Here is a 15,868-nt window from a genome sequence, read left to right as displayed (position 1 = left end):
GTGTCACCGCTATGCTAACTTAAGTACCTGTCAAGGTGTTTCCTCCTTTGTAGGGCAGGTTAGCAACAGCTTCCAGGAGAGCGTCACGGGTTTTATGAGCATCCAAATGCCACTCAGTCTTTGGGTCTCCACTGTACTGAGCAAGCCCTGAAGGCATCATAAAACACTTGTTAGGCCAACATAAATACATTTTGCCTGTCTTTAATTGTTATTGCTTTTTCAAGGTATACCCACCAATTTGGACTCGGTCGGGGCCAATGTCGAAGACTCCCACCATGCGAGCAATGAAAGCACGAATAGTTTTGAAGTTAAGACGTCCAATACTCCAGGAGCCATCCACCAGCAGCACAATGTCAGCCTGTGCAGTGGTCTTACACATCACATCTAACGGGACAGAGATTTATGTGTCACAATGGAACGGAGGTGAAGGTTTCGGATGAGATGTGATTCAACGATCAAGCACACAACGTGTCACATGTGGTGAAATACAGTGATGTGTTCAGGAAATGTGAGATGAAGAAGGAAGAAGGAAAGTTCATGAAAATGTCACATTAAGCGAAAATATATCAAGACATTTTCCAGGCTGCTTCACAAACATCTTAACAACCAAGCAGTAAAAACATTCCGTCTTTACTCTTCATCTTTGTTCTGATGATAACTTTTATTTTCCAGGTGTTATATAATTATTATCTTCTTGTCTTTGCCGCGTGTCGAGGCAGTTGTATTTTTGGAGCCACGAGTTATTCCCAGGGGCAGATCAGGAGCATGTGCCATTTAATGGACCATGACATATCAAAGCCCTCCACTGGAGAGATGACTGTGCCCTCCAGAGCACAAAGGTAATATTCACATCCTGTTTTCCAAACACCTGTGAGATGATAAGGAAGACATCTGATCCTTGGCACCTAAAAAGAGGGCTGCAGATGTGCAGAGTCTGCAACTGAAAACAGGTTACATGATACAGATGACGTAATTTAATAAAGTGGTGCTTAATAAAATTGGTTCAGGGGTAAGGAAAAACGTAATGTAGTGGGATTTCCCCACCTCTTCTATTTTAATAAATGCCGCTTAAAGTTGTCACTGATTCCCTATCTGCCTCCTTATTAGGACTGAGCTCACAGCTGAATGGTCAGACTGACCTTTCCAGTTCAATTCCAGCAAACACAACATTTTTCCTCTTCTCACACTTACTGCCTGCCACACTGTGACTCACTAAGTAGTAAAACGTTTTATAACTGCAAGCAGATCGCGATCGTATCCGAGCCGGCTGCACTTGAACTGGAAATAAAAAGCGGAAGCCCAAAGCGACACAAAAAAGCAGGGCAGACACATGGAACTGCCATTACAGCTGTTATTTTGTGAGACAATTAGCTTTAAGGGAAGACATTTAGCTTGAGCTTTTATGGGGCATGGGTTTAGAGTGTATTTTCCAAAGCAAGAATTTACAATGTGATGGCCTCCAATGTTTGACTGTTGCTGCAGAGAGACATAACATACTGGAGACACTGCATGAAAGGTGATGATAGATATAGTAGTGGGATGACTAAAACCATTTCAGTTTGTGTTCTATTTAGCTTCAGCATCCATCAAAGTTTTCTGCTATCCGTACGAAGGGGGATTGATAAGTTCCCTGTGACCTAAGTTTGAAGGATGAGTTATACAGCTCTACATGCAGATGCAGTTTCAACTCTTTGAGTGATTAATGACATGAAAATAACACCATGTCCGCTGTGGGATACTTTCTGGAGGTCCAAGATGCTGAACTCCATAAAGAGGTGATTCACAGCCACCGGGTTAGATGTGTACACGTAGGATGGGACTATCTTGAGTTAAATGTGCTTGTTTTTTCTTCTACCTTAGGCCACAAACTTATCAGTCGCCTCTCGTAATTTTAAAGACACGGTACTGTGCATGTGAAAGTTTTATGGTTGAATATAAGGTGATTTTACTTGGTGTCTCAAAGGGTGGAGGATCAGGTGCATCGGAGTAAGTAGTGTTCTCCTCTCCAGCCAGTGGCACACTCTCTCCACCTTCAAACATACCGAACACATTCACTGTGTATTTGGTTCCAGCTCTGCAGAAGAAAAAGCAGATTGTTAATATATATATGTATATATATAAATTTGTGTGACTGACTGCTGATAAGGCAACACGAATGAAGAATCAGCTCAGAGACACACCTGAGCTCCTCCAGCACCACAGTGTTGTCATAAGGACCAACCAGAAGTTCTCCCAGGTCAATGTCATCCCCAACAGGGTGGAAAAGTACTTTGTAGCCCTTGACGTCACCGGGAGCAGGGTCCCAGGTGACACGGAAACTGGTCTTGGTAGGCTCTGAAGTCTGGAGGTTCCTAGGACCTTTGTAAGGTGACACTAGAAGGAAGAGATGGAACAGTGACGATGGTTCCAATTTTAAATGTGTATACATCAATATCTAGCATGACATTTTGGTAAATATATTAGTTTGTCATGGACAACCAAGCTTTTCCTGCTTTGATATAGCAAGAGCAACATTTTTGATGTAGTAAATGAGCAGCCAACGTACGTGTTGTTCCATCCCCTTGCCTTGCTCTGCCTTCTCCGGAACGGTAGACCGGCACAACGGTTATGTCGTAGGTGGTGAGGGGGGTAAGGCGTCTCAGCACAGTGGAGGTGGTGCTACCGGGGGCTTTGGCTGCTAGTTGGCGCCCTCCTGACTGGGGTTTGTACGTAACGCGGTAGTTGACCACATTTCCAGGTGCCGGTTGCCATGTCACCTTCATGCTCTTCTCAGTCTCCTCTGAGACAACAATCTTTCTGGCGGCAGCTGAGACTGCAAGGGAGGGGTGGGGGGAAGCAAAAAAGGTTAAAAGAGGAGAAATGATGAATGAACGATCTGAGGGTAAATGTAGACTTTGGGCCTCATTCAGATGCTAGTCTGTGCTAAATGTGCACTTAACAACTCGTTTTTTTCCAATATACGTTTGGAAATATACGCAGAATGGCTTTCCTGCTGGTAAGTAAACTAAACAGTGACACGCTTGGCTAACCCCGCAGCCTTTCATCTGGATATCTGCTTAGTTTCCACATGCGTGTGAATATATACATTAAACAGGCGCAATGCACATGATTGATTGTGTTTAGTTGGAGGTTTTGTGAGAAAGGCTCAGGCTGAGTAAGTTTGAGCAGAGCCACAGGTCTCATTTTTCCATCGTATGTCCATTTCTTTTTAAAAAAAAAATTCAGAGCAGGAAGGGCAAGTGTGAATTGTCAAAGGCGAGCTCGAAACGAGCTGAGGAAAATATTCAGAATGCTCTACTTCAGAGGGAGGACTTTTATTAACGGAAAAAGAAAAAACATCCAAGTTTGCCGTGTGTGGCTCGGCCCGAGGAGACCTGTGATTTGTGTGAAGCACGAGAAAAGGGAACAACAGATAGTGGGTGTAGAGCAAAGGGAAGGAATGAGCAAAGGGGACATTTAAGCCGCTCTGTGGCCGTGTTTGGTGCGCATTGCCACCTTTCTTACTTGCCAGAATCAATAAACGCTAATGATGGCTGGAAAAATTTTGCCTTGAGCACATTCCATTTCAGCTAACTGGCGGACAAAATCCCTCCCAACTGGAGCAAGTTTCCGCTCAATGTGCTTTTCTCATCCAAGCATGACTGTAGTCTAACAAGGGAGAGGCTGGTGTCTATCTGTCCTGCATCTCCCATGAAAAGCGGTATGCAGGTGTGTCGGACATTACATCACCCCCATACATTGGTAGGACATGCATGCACAGTCACAGTCTAAGATGTGCGTGTGAACCCTCCATGTGTTTAATGGCTCAGCTGGGTACCATCATGACGCTATGGCGGTATCTCGAAGCTCAACGGATTGAACTGAACAGTGAGTGTTGCTGACGGACTCCCAATTTCTTCATAAAACTTTGAAAAATGGCACTTTCCGCAGTGTTTCCCGGAAAAATTCTTCAATCTGCGTCACTAAACTGCTTTTGTAGCTTAACAGATGCATGAAAGTTCAGGACTTTAATGTGTTTATGAGAAGAGCGTCTATACGTGCATTCTTGGGTTATACAATTATTTTTTTTTTAAACTATTTTAACATAGAGCTTTTATAGTCGTAAAGTTAGATCACGGGTACTTAGCTTTGAACTGTCTCTCTCATCTATACCCAAGATGAGACGTCCAAAACAAGAACTAAAGAAATTGAGAAAGCAGGGAATAAAGTGTAGAGAAAATGTGAGACACGCAAAGGAGTAGGGGAATAAAATTAATGACAGAGGAGTTACAGCAGTCCAAGTAACTTACTTTTTGTGGTTTCCTCTCCAAGCAACGGCTGGCCCTCTCCATGGCCGTAAACAGCGAACACTGACACTTGATAAAGTGTCTCTGGGGTGAGACCGTCCAGAACTGTGGCAGTGGTGTCTCCTGGTATTGTCTTCTCTCCAGTCTCCTCGGTGAACAGAGACTTCCACCTGATTCGGTACTGACGCACCCTACCGGGGGCCGCTGTCCAAGACACACCGAAACTGGTGTCTGTCACGTCTCTGGTCACCAGGTCTCTGGGTGAGCCGAGCTCTGCAGATATATTAAGAGGAACAGTGTTACATGGTTTTCCTGTTTTGTTTAGCCTCAGTGCTCAGATGTGTCAGTTATTAATAAGGTACAAAAATGCTTTCAATTTGTTCTAACCCTGATATGGCTTTGCACAGGCAGTGTCGATTTCTAATGCAAATACAGGGAGATTTGAGGAAATGAGCGAGACGCAAAATGGACAAAAAGAACGACCCCATTGATAAATCTGCATCTGTCTCCGCTTTAACCCCTCGGGATCTGTTTCGCCAACCCGATTTTCTGCCTTCATAATGCCAGACTGGTGGAAAATTTCCTGCAAAACTAATCACAAATCACATATCCTCAGCACCTCTCCCGGCAGTGCTTTAATTTTCCAATGAAACAGAAGAAACCCGATCCACCAAAGCGTGTTTGCTACAATTGCAGATGTTGCGCTCTCCATTTCTCCCCTTCACTCACTTTTCCTGGGAGACCATCATGAAAAGAGAAATGGAGTGGAGTTTTTTTTTTTTTTTTAGTGGCGGTGTTTCGTGATGAGCAGCCAGCACATGCTTGGCTAACAGGGATGTCCATGTTGGGATGGACTCTGGGGTCTGGCTGACATATAGAGGAGCTGGATCTGCCATAGAAAGATGGGCTGCTGCACAACCTCCGAGATCCTCATTCAAGCCCCCTAGCCCATGCATGCCAGCAGTTAATGACAACGTAATCACAGACTGGGTGGTCTCCCTCAAAACCTCATTCGTCAAACCTCACCAAATGAAGTTTAATAAAAAAGGAAATGCAACCTCAAATAAGACGCAAGACAATTTGTTAATGTTAACCAACAAGACAGCCACTTGGACATCCGTCATGCTATGAGTCCTTCTCAGTATCCATCCATCCCAGATGATTGGGAAACTGATTTGAGCAGGAATATCCGCAGCAGCTGTGCACCTTCAGCGTAAATGCCACTTCTCAAGAGCCACGACCACAAACTAATGAACAGTTACAGACTTCGGAGTAGCATGAAAACAGTGGGGGCCACTTAGAAATACCCAGATCGTTCCATCAAACGAATTACCCTTGCCTAAGCAACAAGGCAGTGGATGAACCTGACTACCTTTTCCGGCTGTGAGCGAACCAAGAGGATCACGAGATAATGACTTCTGCAGGCCGTGGCTCACTTTTCATCAGTGCTCGCAGACAAGCTATAGAGACGGGGGCCACTCCAAGAAGCCAAGCACACATACATGAAACACATGGCCCACAGACCTAGCAAGAGCTTCACAGCAGTGCAGTAGATGCTCATTATTTGCCAAGTTTTTGAGTTTGATTGCAAAAATACGCTTACATCTCGTTACATTGTTTACAGCTATGAAAATCGAAGATTTACTGCAGCTCACATGCGACACGCACCGGCCCCTCATGTTGCACCCATCAAGGCGTGGGACTCTCAAATTAGGATCTGGGATGAGGGCAGCTCACTAATTCACACTAAGGCCTCGCCCATGTTTCTAGAAAACCACATATGACACAACTGAAGATCATCTAAGAGATTTTCCTGCAGGGCATGTATTGACATAGCCTTCACATCTGCAGCCAAACAAGTCGAAAGCTTGGAAGTATATAAATGAGTGCACTTTAGAGGCAGTGTCCATGCCAGCAGGCTGGGAAAATGCAGTAGTTTTTCATGGCTTGATAGACTGCATTAGACCACTGTATATATTTGGGCCTAACCTTAGAAATGCATGTATTTAGAAGTTAGTATAAAAGATAAATTTAGTTTTTTAAAAGGCCCAGCTAAGCTCTGACTTGCTCACACCTGCTCTCGCTAGTAAACTCATCCAAAATCACTCCATTTGAATTTATCGCTCCCTGAAAAGTGCCATCTCAGCACTGGCACCCGAGTTCAAACTTCCCTTACTTTATTGCTCTTGGTTCACTAAGACATACACAGGAGCCACAAAGATGAAGTCTTCAGTGTTTGTCAGCCAAGCCTGTCTGTCCCCTGCCTTTTACCTCAAAGGACCTTCAGAGTGGAGGAGAAAAACACTCAGGCAGATCCACTGAAAGAGCCTGGCACTGCCTAAAAGACATCTGTGGGGACAATTTCACCTGGAGTTGGGCTGCTTTGCAAGTTAAAGATATTAAAGTTATGTCCAGAGGCATCATGGAAGTTGTTAGGTATTTGCAAAGTATGCATAATTGCTGCTTAGGGGCTTGAACAAATAACCTCTTAGTTATGGGATGCACTTTTACCCGTTCAGCCCACCCTGAGGCATCATAGCTCACATTTTCAACTTCCCTTTCTTCTTCTTTCACTCTCCCTCTCCGCCTCTGCCTGTCCTTCGCCCCCACCCTGAAGGAAGATGAATGCACAGACCTACTGAAGACCAGACAGACAGCTCATCCAGCTGTCATGGTAATCTTAGGAAAAATCCTCCACAAGCTCAATGGGACTCCTTCTTCTAAAGTAAATAATTTTTGTAATGTTTGTGTATAATATCCACATCTGGGACGTTCCCCTAAGCACTCCCTTTGACATCTTCTCTAGGTACCAACTGAGTCATTCAGGATATTATAAGTCTGTCCTACTCAGGGCTTCTGTATTGGCCACCAACTCCTGTTAGCCACAAGGGAGCCCTTTGTGAGAGCCACTCTCTTCCAGTTCTCGCCTACATGGACTTCACAGAGCTGGTCACTCAAAAAGAGTGGCACTCAAAACAATGAGATCAGTGTGGAGGCATGCTGACGTCACGACAGCTTAACACAGATGGCTAAACAAAGTGATTTGTCACGGAGCTTTTTTCCTGCGGGGGTGCGAGCCTGATGACAGCACAGATTTGACCGGAGGAAACCAATTCTGGAATCAGAACCGGGCCCTTTGGATGATGTGGGAACAGCGTGGGAAAAAAAACAGGAAACCAGAGCAAAGAAAATGTTGTGCCTTTCACATTTTTGAATTCATCAGAACAAACAAAAACAAGCCTGGATTATTTTGACCGAGAAAGGAAAATTTGTTAGTTTCTACGGAGGGTATGTCTGTGGAGGTTTTCAGTCATCCAGGTCACAGTAATCCAAAAGGTTGTAGAGTTTTGAGAAGATGTGCAACTACTTCTAGAAATGAGTTGCACCAGTTTCTGGTTCTTATAGAAACAAGTCAGGCTGGTTTCTGATGGGGTTTTACCCATGTCTATTAACTTCAAAAATGCCCAGCACTGAGGTCCTCACTACTGCCAAGAATTTAAAAAGGGCCAAGAATTCCACTCTCTCTATTATAAACAGATACATCTATGGGCTCAAATAGCTTTTCGGAGAAGAGATCAGGTTGAGCAATGAACATGATTAAAGGCAGCCACCATGCTGTTTTTATCTTGACACTAATGAAAAAGAATAAAACATAGTCGTACTGTATTTAATTAATTTAATTGTCACTCTCTGATCTCTCAGTGCACAAAAGGGAACTCATAACTGAAATCAGACAAGTCTAGTTTCATCTCTGCATTTTCATTGGCAGTTTGGCCCAAACAATGTTTATCTTATTTCGAAACAGTTCAACAAAAATATTAACACACAAAAATAGGCCATGTGGTAACTGTATTCGCAGGTAGACAGATTCTTTACATTTTATACAGTTTACTTGTTGTTTAGTAGTTTTGCAGCCAAACTGATACAGTTCACACCTTGGTTTTTTTAGTCCCAAGAGAGAAGACCCATCACCTTCGCTAACAAAACAAATCTATTTTCCACAATGTCGCAACAATCTCTCGTCGCAAAGTATAGAAAACCTGCCCCTCAGTACATCTACAACATTGCCTAAAGTGGCCGATTGTTGCTTAGTAATTATTTACAGATAATTCTGTGTCTGAAATCTATGACAAAGTATACCCCATATAGTCCTGTAAAATGCAAACCCATCAATCACACGTCCCAGACAGGCAAAGATGTAAAGGTGCTACTAAGCAGGCATATGGCCGCCCTCGGCGTCTGTTCCAAGCCATTTCATAGGTTTTTTTCTAGGTTTACAAGCATTCCACACCCATTCCCATCTCACTGGCTTCATGGGCGGCAAAGCCTATCCTTTAGTCTGTGCCAAAAGAATAACATCAAGTGCCACATTCCATCTTTTCCTCAATAACCGCAACCCATATACTTAACCGGCCTTGCGAAGTAAAAGCACAACTTCCTCAACTCAGACGCATTTTCCTGTGAGAAATGCCAGATCCATTGTCATTCAAGAATGAGGGAGACAAATAACCTAATATGAGCAGTTTCATACTATGTGGGATCTTCAGTACTCAACCACACCAAATAATTAAATAAATACATTTCATTAAATGTACATCAAATCTCTGAGGTTTCTTGAAAAAATAAAACAAAGAAGAACACAATGAGGTATTTGTCTGCGCAGCAGTTCCATCTTGGTGAGCCCACAACCACAAAGCATGCTACACAATTCTGTCACACACTGGCTATAGAAATAATCCTACCATGCTTCGTATTAGACATGACGTGACGATCTCCCTTACCTTCTAAGGTTGTTCCTGTGCCCAGAAGAGGCTCGCCCACACCAGAAGAGTACCGTGCACTAACGAACAGCTCATATTCTGTGGCTGGTTGGAGGTTCTTCAGCACAGCCTGGGTGGTATCTCCTTTGACAGATATCTCCTTCCTCTCACCTCCCTCGGCAGGTTTGAAAGCAATGCGATACTGAAGGACGTTTCCTGGAGCAGCCCTCCATGCCAGTTTCATTGTAGATATTGTCTCATCAGAGACGCGAAGGTCGCGAGGAGAGCCTCGGACTGAAAGCAAACAAAAAGGTATGAGGAATGCCTATCCATAGTCATTGCGCTTCTTAAACTAGTTGCTATTTTGACTTACCTTCTTTGGTAGTACCCTCCACATGCATCTCATCTCCGACGCCAGTTGCATACTCAGCAGACACAGACACACGATAGGTGGTGATGGGGAAAAGCTCCTCGAGGACAATGGTAGTCTCTGTCCCTATGGTCTGGGCCTCCAGTATCTCTCCAGTGCCACTTGTTGGGACATAGGTCAGGCGGTACCTGATCACCGGACCTGGAGCAGCTTCCCATGAAACCCTAAAACTGTTTGTTGTCTCCTCTGTGACTCGTAGATTTCGTACAGTGCCTTGTTCTAAAAAGGAAAGAATGATTTAGATGCTAAATATTCTAATTGATATCTAAAGCTGTACTATGTCACATCTGAGTAAACTTCTTACCTTCAAGTGTGGTCTCTTCTCCACTCAAAGGGAAACTGTCTCCTTTATCATACTGAGCAAAGACATTAACTTCGTAGGGGGTGAGGGGATAAAGATGGGGAAGGACAGCTGTGGTGGTATCACCGGGCACGGCAAGGGAAACGTAGTCTCCGGTGATGTCTTCGGCCTTGCGGAAACGCACCAGGTAAGACAGAACGTTGGCAGCAGGGGCTATCCAGGTAGTACGGAAGCTTCTGGATGTAATCTCGGAGAAACTCAAGTCGGTGGGTGGTAGAAGGCCTGGAAATCGAAGATTGAACATTTTACTGTAAATTTGTTGAATTGATGGGGTTACTGCAACTATTTCTCTAAATTGCAATGGATGGGATGCTACATTTGCAAATTTGTGTTTTGGGCTCAGCATCTATAAGCATAGTGTGAGATGGTAAGGAATTTCACCACTGTGAGAAATAGCCACAACTCTTTAGAGTGGCCAAGTTAAAATATCTTTTTTTTCCAGTATGCAGTTTTCCAGTGTGTTTATTGGCAGACTATAGTCAAGTGAGTTGATCAAATTTTGTCTGACAGCAATTTACAAAAAATTATACTGCTGTGTTTAGCTTTTTGTTGACTGCATTGGATTTTTGCCCTGACACCTACTCTTGACAGTCTGGCCTGGACTAGTCAGTTGGCACAGTGTCTAATAAAATATTGCCTGGGTCAGAATGAAGGTGCTAACACACTGTAATCATCCAAAAGAAAAGCAAATCAAAACTGATGCCAAGATGTTAGTAAGAAGTAATATTACATAGTTTTTCTCCAGGTCATATTTAACCGGTTCATTTCCTGTTATATCCTGCTCATACTTACTTTTTTTTATGATATTGAGCAGCTCCTGTTCAATCCTCAGACAGATGGACTGTGTCAGCTCTTTGGAGATCCTCTGGAAGGCATCAAAATCCTCCACTTCGTAGACATGAGTGTCTGCTGGTGGATTAGCAATGGCTTCCAGCTCTGACCTCACTGCATCCTTCACACCAACAGCAAAGATCTCCACATCAATATTCCTCAGTTTGGTGGCTGCGTCCTTAAAAGAATCTGAAGACTTTCCGTCTGTTATCAGGACCATGACACGGGGGACATTCTGTCTTGCTCCACGAGCTGGGACAAAGATCTTCTCCCTGACATAGGTCATAGCCTTCCCAGTATTAGTGGAACCGCCACGGTAGGGAAAGGTACGCACGGCTTTGACAACAGTATTAATGTCGTGGTGGGTGTTGAGGGCAAACTCGGTGTATGGATCGCGACTGTACTGGACCAAGCTAATCTGGACCTTGTTGGCTCCAATGTCAAAGGAGTTTACCAGAACCTCCAAGAAGGCACGGACTTTGGCAAAGTTTTGTAATCCAATGCTGTAGGAGCCATCAACCAGTAGGACCACATCAGCCTGGACGTCCACTCCCAGAGAGCACACTGTAGAAAGAAGAGATGTCATGGGTTAATCGGTCAGTAGGTGCTTGTAGACCATACATGAATAACGGAAAGAAATAATTACCTGTTGACACCTTGACAGGCTGGGTCTTCTCCATTGCCATGATGGGTTCACTGGGAGTCAGACCTTTCAGAGCGTACAAGGTGATCTCATACTCTGTCTCTGGGGAAAGGTCACGGACATTGATAGACGTCTGTGTGGCTCCTATGTACAGCTCTTGGCGTTTCATTCCAGGCAACATGGGAACAAGGGTGAGCTTGTAGCCTGAGATATCACCCAGGGATGCATCCCAAGTCACCCTCATCGATTTAGATGCAATTTCTGTGACCTGCAGGTTAGAAGCTGGCTCCACCACTGAGGAAAAACAAAATCATAGCAATCAAGAAACTTATAGTTGGAGGATTAAACACCAATGTCGAGATGCTAAGCTCAGTGTTCTCAGTATCAGTATTAGTCTTCTATATGAAAACTGCTGAAACCCCATATGTTCATTTAATGAGTATAATTTGACTCACTTTCTTCTCCGCTGACCAGAGAGCTGAGCTGATCATCGACACCAGAGCACACTTCTGTGATGATCCTTTTCTGTACCTCTTGGATCAGGTCAAAGTTGGGAACGTTGTACACATGTTTGTTGTGAGGTGTGGAGGCTATTTCCCTGAGCTCATCCTCATCTGCTCCTTTGATACCTGAGAAGGAGAACGTTCAACAACACCAATAACTCTTGTGTTATGTCTGCTTTACAGATGTGATAGCCTGCTGAAGATGTTAAGAGTATCGCTTATGGTGGAAAAAACAACAATATTTGGCTATTTATGAGTCAAATATGGATGAAAAATAACTGGAAAATGAAATGGTTTCCAAGAACAGGCAGACTTTCACATGGGAGAGCACAATTTAATAAACCATACCTAGGACAAATATTTCCACTCCAATGTTCCTAAGTCTTTTAGCATACTCCTCCACCGGATCCTGGGATTTTCCATCAGTAATGATCATGGCGACCTTTGGAAAAGCTTTCCTGGATCCAGCTGCCTCCGTGAAGATGTTTTTAAGCAGGTAATCTATGGCATCACCTGAAAAAAAAAGAATGTCTTCATAAACATTTGGCATTCTTGTACTCATATTCTTACACATAAAATGTGATGGATGCCTTACCTGTCATGGTATTCCCTCCTTTGTATGGCAATGAGTTGATCGCTTGGAGCAGGTCTCCTCTTCTGGTGTAACGAGTGAGGGGGAACTCTGTGCGGGTGTCTGTGCTGTACTGAACCACAGCCACTCGGGTTTTGTCCTCGCCAATGTCAAAGGCGCCTGCCAGAGCGGCAATAAAGCTTCGGATGTGCTTAAAATTTTCTCTGCCCACACTCCATGAGCCGTCCACCAGAAAAACCAAATCCGCGATCGCACTGACCGAACACTCTGGGGGAAGACGAGAGAAATAAGACGGTCAGACAACAGCAGTCAATTAGAAATCCCATCAAGATCGATTCAGACATTTGACATTTGAGATTTTACCCTTGGTTGAAAATACAGAAAACCACATCCTTTATGTCTCAAATCAAGCACCAATCCAAAAAAGTGCCAGTAAAGGTATGGCAACAACATCTTGGTCTTGGAGCGATATTTTTTATTTGGCCCATTTTTACTTTCTGTCCATCTGTTGGAATAAAATAGAATTCTTGACAGCTATTTGGAAGGCTGAGGGATTCTGTACTCTGACATCAAACGAAATATCAGCCAAAACCAAACAGTGGGCTGGTGCGGTCATTCCAGCAGACGAAGGCAAAAATGTGGCTTTACAGACTAAACAATCAGAGGAGATTCCACCAGCTATGTTTTAGTCTTTCAAATCTGCTGGGCTTTAAATCATAGATGAATATTTCTGCAACATTTGAAATGACTCTATTGGAATAATTGTATGGGCTTATGTGGTTGAACTTTAATCCTTGTTCCCCCTGGTCTCACTGACTCGAAACTGCACTCCTCAAATCTCTCAACTCAAGCCACATTCTCAGGAGGACCAGTCTGAATCTCTGACCTAATGGTGAAAAATGATGGCTTCAGAGGGGGAGTTCAGCTAAACAAATTGTCTGGTTGGTTTCTAAATGCTTAACTGTTATTTAATTGTGTTTTCAGGGAATCTGGAAGTATGGCTCCAGTTTCCAATCATCAGATGGGGAAACTGAGGAGGATGAAGGAAAGTTTGAAACAATGACGACTGATTTACAGCTATCCCACAGCTTTCCTTTTAAAGGTGAATACATCATTGGCTGACAAACCCCTACTGCTTCACTATGTAACACAGAAGAGAAGATTTGTCATTTAGCCTCAAGCTTTCTTGTCTTTTTTCTTTTTCTTGATGTGCCCACTGGTTTCAATTAAAGGAACCAATGATTCGCCCTCCCAGTCACTGTCAAAATCCTGTCTGCTTACCCAGCTTCAATCCCAACAGAAGGGAAAAGTTACATCTCACCAAATTATTCCACAGTAAAACTATATATATGATGACAGCCATGAAGGGAACAAAAAATACATTTAAAAAAGTTGGAAAGCCGTGCGTTTGGTGGACACCAATGCTAAACATACTCACTGATTGCATCTGACTGTGGCCTCCTGACTGGTCCACTGGTGTTACTGGATTGGACTGAAACACAGGAAACACTTGGTGAGTTAGCGCAGCACATTTCCACCCCCGATTCACTGTGTACTTTTTTTCACAGCGGAAAAAGGCACGAAAATCAACACATCGTAAAAGCTGCGGTCCACAGGCTCAGAACCACATGAGTACAAACACATATCTTTGTGCTGCATTAGCCATAAACCGTGCTGTTCAAGAAACAGTCAACAGATGTGATTCCTACCAACTTTCCAATGTATACTGGGGATTTATGGTATCATCAGCGTATTGTACGATTCAGTGATGTTTCATATTTCAGTTTCACTGCTTCCAGTGAAAGTCAGCAAAGCATTAGTCTATAAGAGAAAGTTTACTGGCTGGTACTGAAGAATCATTACAAGGGTATAAACTATTTTTACTTTTTTTCCAAACAAATTGCATGTACTTACTTGTCAATTGTCCAAAGATAGGGATGCTCTCGTCACCTCCTACATAGGAGTTTATTGACACTGAGTAGTCCAAGTCAGGAGTCAGATTAGTGATTGAGGTGGTAGTGGTGTATGCATCAAGGGTGAAGTCTCTGGACGGCTCATCTAGGGAGAGGAAATGTAACAGTTAAAATGCTGCTGGGGCTCAGAGTATGTAAGAACTGTTTGCTTTGTGTACTGTATGTTTTAATGGTTTAAGCGCATCGACACAAGCACTGACCTGCATCAGATACAACTTGTATTCTGAAGCCCTCTATCGTTGACGAGGGTCTCGTCCATGACATTTCAACTGTGTTCTCATTTAGAATTTTAAATTTCAAGCTTGAGGGTGGTTCCACTGCAAACAAGACACGGAACACCGTTAAATCACAGTACACGCCAAGCTGTGTATGGTTATGGTTGTATTTCTGAGCAGAACACAGTGAGGCATTTTAGATGAGGCATTCACATTAACCCCAACGACAAACACTTCATCGCTGAAGTGGACTTGTTCGTTGTTGGAGGCAGACACACAGCAATGACAATTTCATTTGTGAAGGGTGACAGTTAAGGAACACATGACAACACTGAAAAAAAAAGTGTGAGAGGCCATTTTGGAACAAAATGGCGCTTGTTTGAGTTGTCCAACCAACATGGGCAGCAACTCAAGCACTGGCATACACGTCGTGTTCACGACTCCACACAAACTCTACCAAAGTGCAAACACACTGAGTGAACCATACAACACATGCTAAGTGCAGTCATTACAATGCATGCCTCGACCACATACTGCTTTTATGATATATGAGTTACAAAACACAACAGTGACTTCCTTCTAAAGTTACCGATTATACAATGGAATCAAGGTTGCCATACAGATGTTGAAGTGACTCTTGACAAAACTGAACACCATATGTTATATACACATTGTATATAAACATATTTCAGAGACTTCAAAAGTGCATTGTTGTTTATTTGGTTAAGACTCTTTGCACAAGTGAGTTGGCACACATCCATTGCAAACCTTTTAAAAAGAATACACAATTCGTCGCCGGAGACTCTTGTGTACTTTTTCACTGGCAGCATAATGCATGAGAAGGCACGAGAGACCTTTTTTTTTTTTTTTTGACAATCAAAGAAAGTGTGTACACTGAAATGAATACAAGAAAACATACACAGTGTGACAAGACCACGCGCCTTTACATCGAGCTGACTTGATCACAGCGCCATGCATCGTGTACATGAGAAAGTTGTTAGACTCAACAACTTTGATTGACTGGACAGTAGTTTTCCATGTACAGTTGGGACCACACAGAGAGAAATGACAAACATATTTTAAAATGATATTCTTTCTGACAAATCATGGAGGGTCAAAGTAGAGGAAGTTCGAGTGTTACGTAGAGTGTTAACGTTGGGTCTGAGGAATTACATGCATAAATGACACATCTACATATTAGAGCTGTTAATTACTTTCAAGAAAACCATCAATATTAGCTTACATTTTGTGTTTCAGTTATGTATTAATAATTA

General features: G+C 43.2%; 1 protein-coding gene across 3 annotated transcripts in view; it reads right to left on the bottom strand.

The window, feature by feature from the left end:
- col12a1a (collagen, type XII, alpha 1a) overlaps nt 1-15,868 on the bottom strand; it is a 52,646-nt gene that overhangs the window by 32,869 nt on the left and 3,909 nt on the right. For all 3 annotated transcript variants that reach the window (XM_047610428.1, XM_047610426.1, XM_047610427.1), the window contains exons 3-19: nt 14,580-14,696; nt 14,321-14,464; nt 13,845-13,898; nt 12,410-12,673; nt 12,163-12,327; nt 11,767-11,940; nt 11,315-11,605; nt 10,630-11,232; nt 9,781-10,059; nt 9,420-9,695; nt 9,068-9,340; nt 4,290-4,559; nt 2,546-2,812; nt 2,181-2,373; nt 1,950-2,074; nt 235-384; nt 28-147 (exon numbers count right to left, since the gene is read on the bottom strand). In XM_047610428.1, coding sequence (XP_047466384.1) covers nt 28-147; nt 235-384; nt 1,950-2,074; nt 2,181-2,373; nt 2,546-2,812; nt 4,290-4,559; nt 9,068-9,340; nt 9,420-9,695; nt 9,781-10,059; nt 10,630-11,232; nt 11,315-11,605; nt 11,767-11,940; nt 12,163-12,327; nt 12,410-12,673; nt 13,845-13,898; nt 14,321-14,464; nt 14,580-14,696 — 3,765 coding nt within the window. The remainder of the gene's footprint in view (nt 1-27; nt 148-234; nt 385-1,949; nt 2,075-2,180; nt 2,374-2,545; nt 2,813-4,289; nt 4,560-9,067; nt 9,341-9,419; nt 9,696-9,780; nt 10,060-10,629; nt 11,233-11,314; nt 11,606-11,766; nt 11,941-12,162; nt 12,328-12,409; nt 12,674-13,844; nt 13,899-14,320; nt 14,465-14,579; nt 14,697-15,868) is intronic.

This window comes from Mugil cephalus, chromosome 17 (assembly GCF_022458985.1).
Source record: "Mugil cephalus isolate CIBA_MC_2020 chromosome 17, CIBA_Mcephalus_1.1, whole genome shotgun sequence".
In the NCBI taxonomy this organism is placed as follows: domain Eukaryota; kingdom Metazoa; phylum Chordata; class Actinopteri; order Mugiliformes; family Mugilidae; genus Mugil; species Mugil cephalus.
Note: the sequence above shows the minus strand (reverse complement) of the source record. Positions and strands in the feature narration are given on the sequence as shown.